The sequence below is a fragment of the Drosophila ficusphila genome, unplaced genomic scaffold, assembly GCF_018152265.1.
Source record: "Drosophila ficusphila isolate 14025-0441.05 unplaced genomic scaffold, ASM1815226v1 contig_106, whole genome shotgun sequence".
In the NCBI taxonomy this organism is placed as follows: Eukaryota; Metazoa; Arthropoda; class Insecta; order Diptera; family Drosophilidae; genus Drosophila; species Drosophila ficusphila.
Window position 1 is genome coordinate 5,351,358 of NW_025063993.1, and position 13,449 is coordinate 5,364,806.

General features: G+C 48.8%; 2 protein-coding genes across 2 annotated transcripts; both read left to right on the forward strand.

Annotated features, from left to right (window-relative positions):
* Nucleotides 1-2,697: 2,697 nt before the first annotated feature.
* LOC108099985 (proline-rich extensin-like protein EPR1) lies at nt 2,698-8,485 on the forward strand. The gene is made up of 4 exons (XM_043207696.1): nt 2,698-2,913; nt 5,451-5,519; nt 5,595-7,729; nt 7,776-8,485. The coding sequence occupies exons 1-4, from the start codon at nt 2,911-2,913 to the stop codon at nt 8,014-8,016; spliced, it is 2,448 nt and encodes an 815-aa protein (XP_043063631.1). The 5' UTR covers nt 2,698-2,910; the 3' UTR covers nt 8,017-8,485.
* Nucleotides 8,486-9,649: 1,164 nt separating this feature from the next.
* On the forward strand, nt 9,650-12,884 carry LOC108099712 (alpha-protein kinase 1). The gene is made up of 3 exons (XM_017203334.1): nt 9,650-9,781; nt 10,608-10,908; nt 10,960-12,884. Exons 1-3 carry the CDS (start codon nt 9,650-9,652, stop codon nt 12,882-12,884), a joined length of 2,358 nt encoding a protein of 785 aa, XP_017058823.1.
* Nucleotides 12,885-13,449: the final 565 nt, after the last annotated feature.

The following is a 13,449-nucleotide window of genomic DNA, read 5'->3' on the forward strand; positions in this document are numbered from 1 at the left end:
TGTAGAATTCACCAGAAAGACGCGGATAAATGCGTTATGTATAGGGACAAATTTGCATAAATCATAAGCACAATTAACAATGTTTCGGCGAGTTGGGTCTTCTCGATCCGATGACGCAGGTGACGTGACATTTGACTCGGAAATTTATATGATTCTATCTTATACAAGATCCGCGAAATTTGAATATCCACGCACTATGAGACGCGACTCTGTCCCATCCATCCATTCAACTCAAAGATGCGTGTATCTTCTGGGTGGGTAGAGGGTCATCGGCCGCTTATAAATATTCAGTGGCGACATCTTGTTCAAAGCTTTTTGTTCTTCGGCGAACACTTTTCATTAGCCGATTTGCGGTTGAATTTTGTGTGCTTTTCTCGCCAATAGACTTGATTTCAATTTTAATGGCCAGTGCGTGAGGGTATTTAATTTGCTCTGGGATTAGATAAGTTATATTAATTGTATACACGAAAGAGTGCCAGTTTTGAACAACGGGAGCCTGGTCTTTTGGTTTCTCAATCAATCATTTAAATGCTGAACTAAAAATCTTTTATATTTTTTTGGTATACAAAATTTATTTAATTTTAAAAATAAAACAATAACTGATAAAAAAATAAATTCGTTTCAACACCTCATTTTTTAACCAAGCTAATATTTACAACTTTTCGATGACCTCATGCAAACTCTTGTAGCAGAACTTTGGCTATTAAAAATTTGTTTATGATGAGGTTTGGTTTTTGCCAAAAGTTTTTAGTGGGGTGTACCAAAAAAATTGCAGTTAGCATTATGATTTAATATTTGTTTACCTCTCGTTTCTTGTATTTTGGCTCGAACATTAAAAACACCATTTAAACAAGAGAATGTCAGTAGCACCATTCGGAAATAGCACCAAGACGAGATCTGCTGGCTGATAAAACATAATGAAAAACTAGATATCATGATTTCCGCACCCCAAGACAAAAGACCATACATATCCAAAACAAAAGCTGAAGTTCTCCTAGATGAACAGCTCTGTTTTTAAGTTATCTGAATGGCAACCTGTTGGGAATGCGGTTCAGAACGAGCACATGTCACGGACTTGTTAGTTAATTTGTTAGCCGTATTTCAGCAACGTCCTTCGACGGAGTCCGAAAACCGAGGCTCCAAGTTCTCAGCTCCTCGGCGTGAAAAACGTTGAATAATCTTGAATAGTCTTTTGCAATGTCCGATGATGCGACAAAAAAGGCTTTTCCTCCAGCCGGTATTCGGTGTTCGCCATTCGAGATGAATATTTGAGGCGCCAAAAACTAAAAACAAATAATAGAAGCAGCCGAGGCGCTTCACTTATCCGCAATGACAAATTCGAAATGTCAGCAGTCGTCGACGAGTGTCATTGCCTTTGTGGGGATGTGCGAAGCAAGTTATGACCCGAATAGTTAGCCAGCAATTATGCAATAAAAAAACGCCGAGAATTAATTGTGGCTCTAAGTGCCGCCTGATGGCCGAGGGGGTGACTTCCGTTTGCCTGCACTTCCTTTGCATGTTCCGTGTATTTTTCTTTTCTGTTTTTAGCCCTGACTGGATGACCACACACCTTTTGGCCAAAAGAGTTCAAAGTCACTTCTATTTCGGGCCGCCGCATGACTCCAACTGCCTGTGGCTGTGGCGGTGGCTGTGGCTAGTGGGTGTCACCCTGATTGGTTCATTAAAATCTAGACGTGACTCTTTGAGCGTTAATAAATTCTAGTTATTAAATTGAAAAAAGGCGAAATGCAGGCGATGACAAACCCGCTGAAACCCGTTTGGGAGTCGCTCGAAGAATGCAGCAGATCGCGGATCGCAGATCGCGGATCGCAAATCGGAGATCTTCGAGTGTGCGTTTAAAGGTCATCCGACTGACGCGGAGCCGCAGTTGCGATGCGATGAGATGAGTTGAGATGAATTGAGCCTACCTTAACATTCAACCGCTGACCCCCGGGCACACGCATTTTTGGCCAAGTCAACCGGTTCATGTTCCAACTTCAACACCAACTCCAAGCTGAAATGCATTTAGGCCTGATCCGCCGGGTGATCGTAATTAGCCAACGCCTGATCTTCGCCTCTTCGGCCTTATTTGCCTTGGCAAGCTTCGATGGGAGCCTTGACTTGACTCGGCCAGCTTGTCGCCTCTTCGATTGATGAAATTCGGTGGCCGGTGGCTCGGACCCATTTACCAAATTAAACGCTGCACGACAACGTGTTTAACACTCGCCGAAGACTTCTGCCAAAAAAACTGCGCGAGTGCGAGTGTATTTGCCCCCGCAATCCGAGTTGGCTAAATAGAAATGCCAACAAGAGCAGGCGTTGCTTTACCTGGCTTAGTTGCTCTTCTGCCATAATTGCTGGGCCTCAATTTGTCTGCCTGCTTTTTTGTCTTAGCCATGTTATCTGACTTGGTCTGCGGCTGCGGCTGTTAACTCCCCAAACATCAAACAACTGAGATTCAGACTGGTTGGCTGGTCTGGTCAGCCGTTGGCGTCGCAGTCGACGTCGACGTCGGCAGAGGAGCAGCGCATTCGGCTCATCTTCATCTGGCCAAAACGCTTTCGATTTCGGCTCTTGGCCGTCTGTGTTAACAGCTGTCGCCCAGGCCAAGACGCCTCTGCCAACGTCGCTGCCCATCTGGGCAGATGCTGCGTCCGAGTATATATAGAAAATCTACAAGTTTTGATGCTTTAGTTGGTATTCCACACTCGACCTAGAAGTTAAACCAACTTAGCTTGGCATCGATCAAATTCAATCGTCCATTGAATTTGATACGATCGGTCGCGTCTTCCTTTTCCGATCCTCACTGTACCGTCCGCAAGGATTAACCACACACGCACACCGCAAAGGATTACCTACGCATCCGGGATTACCGCAACTGCCGTTTGTAGCAGTCCGAAAGTGTACACCATGGTAACCGAGTTCCCAGTTCACAGTTCCCAGTTCCCATCCAATCTAACCCAAAACGAACAATCATTGTGTGCAAAGTGCAAAATAACGAAACAGTGTCCCTCGGTGTGAAGACAAACAAGACATTTCGAAAACAAAATAGTATTGCAGAGGGAGAAAACAGTATCAGTTTTAGTAGTTACATTGTGATAAAAAGGATGGTTTAACACACGAAAGTGATATCTGAAGGAAATACAATTTCCAAACTAAGAAAGCTTCTCAGATAATAACATAAATAATGTAGAAAACAGAGCTTAGGTTGTTATACGATTTTTCTATTTAATGCTTGACTAAAAGAGAGTAAAGAAATTTCTATATCAAGTAGATATATTATTATTTTTCACAAAATGTGGAGTACAAAAACCACAGGGATAAACATTCTAAGCTTACTAAATGACATTCAATATTTATTTATTTAGTTTGTAACATTTAATTATGATAGTTTCTATCGTGCTGTTTTTTTTATATAGAAAGAAAGCTTAACTACGGAAATATCATATAAATTACTATAATACTAATTAATTAATTATTAATTTACTTTAAATATACTTTCATATAGAGTAAATATTAAACAAGGATACTATTCGTACTAGAGATTTAGGATGTTAAAAATAGGGTTAGAGAAGCTTAAAAATAGATTGTTGTCCCTGCTTTTTCTCTGTGCATCCCAGAGCACCGCAAACAAGAAGACAGAGCAAATAGTTGCCGAAGCCAACTGCAGTTCCAATTCAATCGCCATCTATTTGCATTTCACATTTCGTCGAGGGTCCAGCTCTGGACCCGGGCTATCATCTTTAGCCGAGAGCTGCTAGAGAGCTGGCCAGCTGGCGGTTGACATTTAAGCCGCGTAGAAATTGAGCAAGTGCCATCGGGTGCAATGTTACGCATACGCCGTGTGGGCCGCCCACGGAGCCAAGTCGCCTTGGCGCGATCAGCGATCCGCAATTTGCGTATTAAGTCATTAGGATGGACCAGCTGCATGTGCATTCTGCCATTCTGCCATGTGGCGGCCGAGAAGTTTCTATGTCAGCATTGACATGGCTGAAGATGAAATTAAAACTTGTTTTTTTTTCCATAATTTTCGCCATTGCTTCTGACATTTGCGAGTGGCAATTCGCGATTGGCGTATTTAGGTAAATAGCCATAAAATCGTTTGCCGTTAAGTTAGATTCTTAACGTTGCCATTGAACTGGCGCCCATTAATCGAAGACAATGTTGTCCAAGTTGATGACTGATTGTCGAAGGGCTCCCAGGCCTCTTTTATCCGACTTTTGTCTTTGGCCGAGACTCTGACAGTTTGGACTAATTTGCTTGCCCCGAAGTCTTGGCATTGAGGCTCTGCCCTCGATGCGGTGTGAATCGGATTAATTAGCTGCCAATTAGCATAATTAAGAGTCAAGGGAAGCGCTTTGGCTCTGCGAGTATCCAAGTATCTCTCTAAGTCCTTTCACTTTCTTGGCATTATATCCCCTCCCTCTCTACGAGTAAACCCGATTTGGTTCTCGAATTCCGAATTCTGAAATTGTTGCCGATGCGATTCTTGAAACGGGTTAGAACAGCCAAAAGTTCAGGTTCATTAGCATAAATTATTTAAAATCATTTACATACAACAGTCAAATATCTGTTGAAATTAGCAAACAATCAGAAGTGAAAAAAAAAATGTGGACCCAGCCGCTTTTGGAGGCATGGGCAATAATCCTCAAGATTTGGTTATAAATGACACCCGAGGCGGACTCTTTTTTTCTTCTTTTTTTGTTTGGCAGATGCGTATGTTAATTTTGGATTTTCTCACTAGTTTTATGGCCTGTCTTGGCTGATTATTATATAATCATGGCTAGAACTGGTCTGGAGTTTGGCGCTTAGATCCGGGCTGGTTTCTCGCATAATCGGCTATTTTTATAGCCCCCCGAAATTCTCCGCTGGCCAATTAATTGAGCTCATCGACCAGCTGCGTCGATCGTCGAGCACTTTCATTAACTAGCGATGACCTTGCCGAATCCGCGGCCACAAATGCAAATGAACCTGTTGACAGCTCCGTCGGAAGCGATAATTCAGGGGCAGCTTCCTCTGGTTCCCCCCAAAAAAGAAAAAGAGCTCGTATATCTGGTGTCGCATCGCATTTGCATAGGCATTATGTATCAATCGCGGCGATCTTTGGGATTTACATGCCTTCGAGGGAGGGGATTGACCTAGAGATGCTAATGCCTGTCAAAGTTGAATGTCTGCGTTGAGTTAACATTTCGGGTCGTTTTCAATGCATTATGGCATTGCGGCAAATCGATTCGATGGCTTTGTTGGCTGAACTTTGCCACACTTTTGAACTGCAGGCCGAGTTGCCGATTTGCCGTGAAGCGTGAAGAGGCGATTAGCCTAGAAGGCGATCAATTAGTCGCAATCAGGTTGTTAGACCCGGTCGTTAGTCTGCGCACCTCTGCACCACCGAGGCCCGTCAAAATGTCGCACCACTCACCCACTTTTTTTTTATCTCTTTTCCTCCACAGAGAAGTGCACTGTTCGTTTTGGCGCTTTGCGCTGTGGCCGCGGCCACCGCATCGGCCGAATCTCACGAGGTAAGTCAGCGGTTGACCACCGCCAATGCTCCACCCACCGGCTGCATCTCACGAGCCACATTCACCCACTTTCAGCGCAAGGCTCGTGCCGCCGAGGGATACTTCTACCCCACGCCCAAGGTGCCGTTCGATCTGCCCCCCCGCACCCAGCCACCACCCACGAGGCCGCCCACGCAGCCACCCACCAGGCCACCCACCCGGCCGCCCACTCGCCCGCCCACGCGGCCACCGCCCACGTACCTGCCACCCACCAACAAGCCACCGCCACCGGTGACCACCCGGGTGCCACCACCACCACCACCGCCGAGGACTCCTCCCCCGACGAGGCCACCAACCAGGCCCCCAACCACCCGTCCCCCGGCAACCTATCTGCCACCCACCAACAAGCCACCACCACCGGTGACCACCCGCGTGCCTCCTCCACCACCACCACCAAGGACTCCTCCTCCAACGAGGCCACCAACCCGTCCACCAACCACTCGCCCACCAGCAACTTACCTGCCACCCACCAACAAGCCACCACCACCAGTGACCACTCGGGTGCCACCACCACCACCACCACCAAGGACTCCTCCTCCAACCAGGCCACCAACTAGGCCCCCAACCACCCGGCCACCAGCAACCTACTTGCCACCCACCAACAAGCCACCACCACCGGTGACCACCCGTGTGCCTCCACCACCACCACCACCAAGGACCCCACCACCAACTCGTCCACCAACCCGTCCACCACCACCACCAACTCGTCCACCAACCAGGCCGCCACCACCACCAACCCGCGCCTCCACTCCGGCTCCCACTTACCTGCCACCCACCAACAAGCCACCACCACCAGCAACCACCCGTGCCACCACTCGGGCTCCAGTGCGCACCACTCCCCGGCCAACTCTGCCACCCACTCGTCCTCCGACCAGGCCGCCAACCACCTACCTGCCGCCCGTGACCGTGCGCACCACCCGCCCGCCACCACCACCGACTCGTCCACCAACTCGTCCCCCAACCCAGCCACCCACCACTCGTCGTCTGACCACCCCGGCTCCCACTTACCTGCCACCCACCAACAAGCCACCACCACCGGCAACCACTCGTGCCACCACCCGGGCTCCAGTGCGCACCACTCCCCGCCCCACTCTGCCACCCACCAGGCCACCAACTCGTCCACCAACCACTTACTTGCCGCCCGTGACTGTGCGCACCACCCGCCCACCTCCACCACCCACTCGTCCCCCGACTAGGCCACCAACCACCTATCTGCCCCCCGTGACCGTGCGCACCACCCGTGCCACTCCACCACCAACCCGCCCACCAACCAGGCCACCACCACCACCGACCCGTGCGTCGACCCCGGCTCCCACTTACCTGCCACCCACCAACAAGCCTCCACCACCGGCCACCACTCGCGCCACCACCCGTGCTCCCGTTCGCACCACTCCTCGCCCCACTCCTCCACCCACTAGGCCCCCAACCAGGCCACCAACCAGGCCACCAACCACTTACTTGCCGCCCGTGACTGTGCGCACCACTCGCCCACCACCACCACCCACTCGTCCCCCGACTAGGCCACCAACCACCTATCTGCCCCCCGTGACTGTGCGCACCACCCGTGCCACTCCACCACCAACCCGCCCACCAACTAGGCCACCACCACCACCGACCCGTGCGTCGACCCCGGCTCCCACTTACTTGCCACCCACCAACAAGCCTCCACCACCGGCAACCACCCGGGCCACCACTCGTGCCCCAGTGCGCACCACCCCCCGGCCAACTCTGCCACCCACCAGGCCACCAACTCGCCCACCAACCACCTACTTGCCGCCTGTGACGGTGCGCACCACCCGCCCACCTCCACCACCCACTCGTCCCCCGACTAGGCCACCAACCACCTACCTGCCCCCTGTTACCACCACCCGTGCCACCCCACCACCAACTCGCCCACCCACTCGTCCCCCAACCCAGCCACCGACTACTCGTCGCCTAACCACCCCGGCTCCTACTTACCTGCCACCCACCAACAAGCCACCACCACCGGCCACCACTCGTGCCACCACCCGTGCCCCAGTGCGCACCACTCCCCGCCCCACTCTGCCACCCACGAGGCCACCAACTCGTCCACCAACTCGTCCACCAACTCGCCCACCAACCACCTACTTGCCACCCCCAACCGTGCGCACCACCCGTCCTCCTCCACCACCCACTCGTCCCCCGACCCGTCCCCCCCACTAGGCCACCACCCCCACCACCCACTCGCCCACCAACCCCACCACCCACCTACCTTCCCCCCGTGACGGTCCGCACCACCCGTCCTCCTCCACCACCCACCCGGCCACCAACCCCACCACCCACCCGCAAGACGACCGTGTACGTGCCACCACCCACTGTGCGCACCACCCAGTACGTGCCACCACCCACCGTGCGCACCACCGTGTACGTGCCACCCCCACCCACCAAGCACCAGGGCTACTCGTACCCCGTGCCCGCCATCCCCTTCAACTTCTAGACGCGCGATCTAGATCTAGAACCGATTAGGGATAGGGCCTTCGTCTAGGGCTAGATTGATCTAGTCAAAACTCGTACAGTCTAACGTTGCACGAATCGCCGCCAGCGGTGCTAGAGGGCGCCACTGTTTGTTTTTATTTTATTTTTGTAATTAATGAATAATGAATTATGATGAATCGCATACTCATACAGCTAGGGATCCTTGTCTCTCTGAGTGCCCCAATTGTACAGCTAACAGTCTATCCAACCCGCTATATACTATGTTCTATTATCTATGTTCTATGTTCTATGTACTATGTCCTATGTCCTATGTTCTATGACTATGACTATGTTCTATGCCACGATCGATGGGCGGCCGTCGTCTGTGACGGTCGCCAGCTCAAGACTATATAGCTCTATATTACGATTAAATAAACCTTTTATTCGGATCGCTGAAACCTGAACAATAAAATAAGTTTTTCGAATATTTACAAGCGTTTCTTTTGCTTTTCGGGAAGGGGAAGTGCATGTTTTGACAGCTGGACCTTTTTAACCCAAACAATAAAATAAATATGTTATTTGTATATTATTTGTAAATTTCCACGAGTTTTCTTTTTCCGTTTGTTTACAGGAAATGGGAGCAAATCGTGTTTGGAAAATGTTGTGGTGCTCATCTTTGGATGGCTGTCATAAAAATCGGTTTTTACGACTATGCTAAGGAGTTTGTTGCTGAAAAGCAATAAAACGCTTAACTTGCAGGTTAAGCCAGTTACCCTTGACATTAAGTTATGGTGTTTAGCAATTTAAATTATGGCAATATTAAACTGATTATTACGGGTTTTAAAATTTGGAATTTAGATTCTAATGATTTTTGTGGTTGCAACCTTTAGAAAACATAAAATAATTTAACCTCCGGTTATAGCTCAAGGTTATCCTGAGATGTGTAAGATATATTTGAAACTGGAATAAACTAGAGCTTTAACAACCGCATCGAATTGCACTAAATATGGTAAAGTAAATAATAGGTTGTAATAGTCAAATTCCCATTTTAAGGAATTTTTAAAAAACTTTTATTTTGTTGAATATGAAAACCATTTTTAATTCAAATTTATTTTGCTATAAAGGATAAAAATTCAAAAGAAAATCTTTGTTTTCGTGTTCATGAAATCAACCAATTAAAAATTTTCCGAATCGTTAATCGCCTGTAATTTCGCTTTTCAAACTTTTACTAAAGATTTTAAAGGCGAAACCAATTAGAACCCTGCTCTGTGTTCTTATCAACTCCTCCGTCAGAGCATAACCACTTCGGATTTATTAACTCCCCGCGATTTTTCTAGTTACTTCGCTGCGATCTTTAGATATTCATGGTCAATGCGTTTTTTAATATCTCTTTCTCTTCCACATGCCTGGGAGCACGAATCTGCCCGAGCAATTAATTTATTTGTCTGCAGTTGCTGTTTTGCTTTCGCAGCCAAACCGTATTAACTTTCTAATTAAGCTGTAGCACTTGGGCCGATATAACCGATGCTTTTTAGGCGCCGCCAGCGCCTTGCCAAACTCAGTCATCGTTGCGATCCGCGATGAGGCAGAAGCCCAGGTCCTCATTCACAACGCGATAGGCAAGCCGAGTGGTTCGAGCAGCAGAGTCCGGAAAGATGTCCATGCAGTCGGCAGTCGAGGACAGTCAAGGACAACAACAACAACAACGGGAAACTCGAACGCGACTGGATCCAGGCTCAACTAAAGGCAGGCGGTGGATTATGGGCCTGATCCTGGGTTACACAATTGTGAGTAGAGTTATTGATTGCAGGGATCTCAGGGAAATCGCAAACAAGAGGAAGTGTCACTCTCAGAAACGGAACAACGGAATCACACAAATTTACAATGTGAAGATAGCTACTTTAAAAAAAATTATAAACATTTTTAGGAACAATGAATAAATTGATTTTTAATATATTGCCTTTTTAAATAGAAAAAAATATATAGGTACATACTTCAAAATGTATACCTTTTTTTTTTTACCAATTATAACTGAATTGTGTGATTTTTAGAAAAATCTTAATGTTGAAAATTTTTATGTTGTACTGAAATGTTTTATATTCTTCCATATGATTATTCGAGCATTTTGAGCTTTATATTATATTTTCAAAGTAAACAGATAATAAAAATTTTAATTTGTGCAGTATATATTAAAAACAGTTAGCAATTATAGTACCTAACTTTACAAAAACATTGATAATGTTAACATCTTTACAAACATTAAAAGTCATATCAATAATTGAAGTGTTGGAAAAAATATTATATTATATTATGATATTAAAGTTTATAAATGTAATATCGCAATATCAAAAAATGTTTGATATTGTATATGGTAGTATGTGTAATGCATGAGCAATATCAAACGAAGAAACTATAATTGTACATTTTCAAGATCAAATCGTTTCTATTTGTTAACAATTTAATGAACATCTTGATATGACGAATTCAGATCAGTAATTGTGAATCTCCCAAGTTTCAATTTTTGGTAACAATTTTTTAACATGATGAAATTGGTTAATGACAAGTACACAAAAACCTTGTAATCTTTGATCTTATTATTTCCGTGCCCTGCAGATGTCTCTCGTGGTAGTCAAGGTCGCATCCGCATCAGCTCTTTATCAGCAGCAACATCTGCAGCAGCAACATCTGCACCAGCAACATCTACAGCAGCAGCAACAGCAGTCGCCGAACGACATTGAGTCCTCGGCAGACGAACCGTCCACCTCGGAACCGGGGCACTCAGACAGCGACGTCGACATCGAGAAGATGCGGGCCAAGCTGCAGCAACTGCAGCACGAGCAGCAGCAACAGTACCTGCTGCAGCAGCAACACCAGCTGCAGCTGCATCTGCAGCAGATGCAGGCGTCGCAGGGGGGCGTGGCTGGCGGAGGCGGTGTGGCTGGCGGAGCTGGTGGAGCTGGTGGAGTTGGCGGAGAGAACGCCTACTTATTGGAGCGTGCCGACAGCAATGTTGCACCCATCTACGGGACGTGGCGCGCGAAAGCGCAACGGCAGCAACACGCAACACCGTCGCACGAATCTGGAGACGCGGCGCATCTCTACGAGCGTTTGCCCAAGCGATCGGTGACCATGACGCCGCAGCGGGGTCTGCCGCGTGACCAGATGCCGCGGCCTCCGCGTCTCACCACCCAGGACATGCAGCTCTCGCTGGGATCCCCCTCACCCCCTCCCGCGCCCACCAAGGCGTTGCTGCGACGCCAGTACTCGGAGACGCCGGGAAGCCGAGCTCAGCGCGGTCAGGAGGAGTTCAAGCCGAAGCCCTTCCACTTCCCCTACGACGGTCCAATGCCCGAGCAGTTCACCAAGGGCGAGGCTCGCCCGGAGCTGAACAACATCCAGGACATCTTGCAGCATCTGCACATCGGCGGTGGGGCACCCAGCAAGCTGCCACCGATGGTGATGATGCCCACGGGTCTGCACATCGCGGGCAGTTTCAAGAACCTCAAATCGAGTGGGATTGGGAACTTCTTCCGGGGGAAGCGGCACAAGAAGCAGATGCAGTTCAGCATTCCCATGCCCATGTTCCCCATGGCAGCCATGCCCATGCCGATGCCCATGTCAATGCCGATGCAGATGCCAATGCAGTGGTATTCCCACGGGGTGCTGCCCCACCAGAGGGTGGCCATCGACCAGCTGTATCCCTACAAGCCGCGCTCCCCGCAGGATGTCAACCTGCTGGCCATGCAGCCACTGGTGAGCGGGAAGCCTCTGTCCAAGAAGAAGAAAAAGAAGCAGCAGCAGCAGCTGCAACAGCAACTGCAGCAGCAACAGCAACAGCAGCAGCAACAGTTGCTGGAGCACGGCAGCCAGCAGCAGCACTTTGTGGCAGATCCCTTCGTGCAGCACTTTCCACATGCGCTCAATGCCACCCGGCAGCCGCAGCTGAAGAGGGTTCCATTTAAAGTGAATCTGGACATATATCCGGTGCTGCCGCCTTCGCGTCCCTCCTCCGTGATGCGGCATCCCTTCCAGCAGGAGTTCGCCCTGCCCTCGCCGGCGGCGCTGACGGGAACCACGGCGGCGGCCTTCCACATGGGGCACGGCATCTACCAGTCGCCCTTCAAGTTCCCCACCCAGCAGCCAGTGCTGTTTCCCGACCAGGCCACCAGGTTCAGCCAGCAGCAGCAGGCCTTCCACAAGTTTCCGCCGCCGAAGAGCGTCCATCCCGAGGAGTCCATCTATGGTCAGAGTCCTGGCCAGAGCCAGGGCCCCGTGGAGAGCCAAACGAGCCCCATCATGCTGCACCTGAATGTGTTCCCCAAGCAGAAGCCCACTGCCACGATCCGCGCCTCCACCAATCCCTTCTACAATCACAACATGCAGCGCAACACGGTGAACTCGAATGACCTGCCGCCACCCAATCCTCCCAGTCCGATTGAACCCAGACATGCAGCAGGCAACGCTACTCAGCTGCAGCAACACCAGGTTAACCAAACCCAGCAGCAACATCAGTTGGGGCAGCAGCAACATCAGCTGGGGCAGCAGCAACATCAGCTGGTGCAGCAGCAACATCAACTGGTGCAGCAGCAACATCAACTGGCGCAACAGCAACATCTACATGCAACGCCTGGGAATCGCTCATCTACCATTTCCCGCAGCGATCACCTTCCGCTGATCGACTTCGAGCACCCAATTGTGGCTGCCGAGCTGCCGGATAGTGCTCCACTGACCCGGCAGGATCATCGGTACAGGCAAACCCCCGTGGACGAACCGTATCGCTACCCGAAGAGCGCCAACATCGAGCAGTTGGCCGCCGAGGCGCAGACCGCCTCGCTTTTCCGCTTTCCCGTCGAGGATCTGATCCAGTTCCAGGTGGACGACGCTCTCTAACCACTAACTACGCTAGTTGTACTTAGACTTAGTTAGCTGTAGCAATGTCTCTCCACTCAGAAACCCTTGTTTGCCTTGCCTAACTTAATAAAATAAATAGGTAAATTGAATGTCTCATATGCATAAATCTCTACACCACGGTTTTTAATTTTTCCCGAATCTAAAACAGTTTCTATTAGTATTTATTATCAATCAACTCAAAATGGTTAAAAACAAAGGGTAAGTTGAATGAATTCATTCCATGAATAAAAATAAATATTTTGGTTTAAAAACAAATCTATTTTGGATTTTCAATTTGTTTACGATGCTATTTAAAGTGAGTATTTTACTTAAATCCCAAGAAATAAGAGTTATTAATAAGACTTAAAAACTCTTCGATAAACCAAGGTTAAATCAGTAATAGTGATAATGAAATGAACTACATATCGCTGATGGAATCTGCCATCTTCTTCTAAAAATACTTTTTTTATTAGCCCGAAAGTATGTTGTTCTGCCAGTTACCTTATTTTCATTGCCAAATGCGCTTGCGCGGCAAAAGCAAAGCCGGCAAGAGCGAAAAGAGGGA

What these genes read in the sequence shown, in the direction of transcription:
- LOC108099985 (XM_043207696.1), top strand. An exon ending in CATCGGCCGAATCTCACGAG is followed by an intron (nt 5,520 to 5,594) that starts GTAAGTCAGCGG and finishes ACCCACTTTCAG; the next exon opens with CGCAAGGCTCGTGCCGCCGA. An exon ending in CCCACTCGTCCCCCGACCCG is followed by an intron (nt 7,730 to 7,775) that starts TCCCCCCCACTA and finishes TCGCCCACCAAC; the next exon opens with CCCACCACCCACCTACCTTC.
- LOC108099712 (XM_017203334.1), top strand. Translation starts at nt 9,650, where the DNA reads ATGTCCATGCAGTCGGCAGTCGAGGACAGTCAAGGACAACAACAACAA. An exon ending in TGATCCTGGGTTACACAATT is followed by an intron (nt 9,782 to 10,607) that starts GTGAGTAGAGTT and finishes CGTGCCCTGCAG; the next exon opens with ATGTCTCTCGTGGTAGTCAA. An exon ending in GATGCAGGCGTCGCAGGGGG is followed by an intron (nt 10,909 to 10,959) that starts GCGTGGCTGGCG and finishes GAGCTGGTGGAG; the next exon opens with TTGGCGGAGAGAACGCCTAC.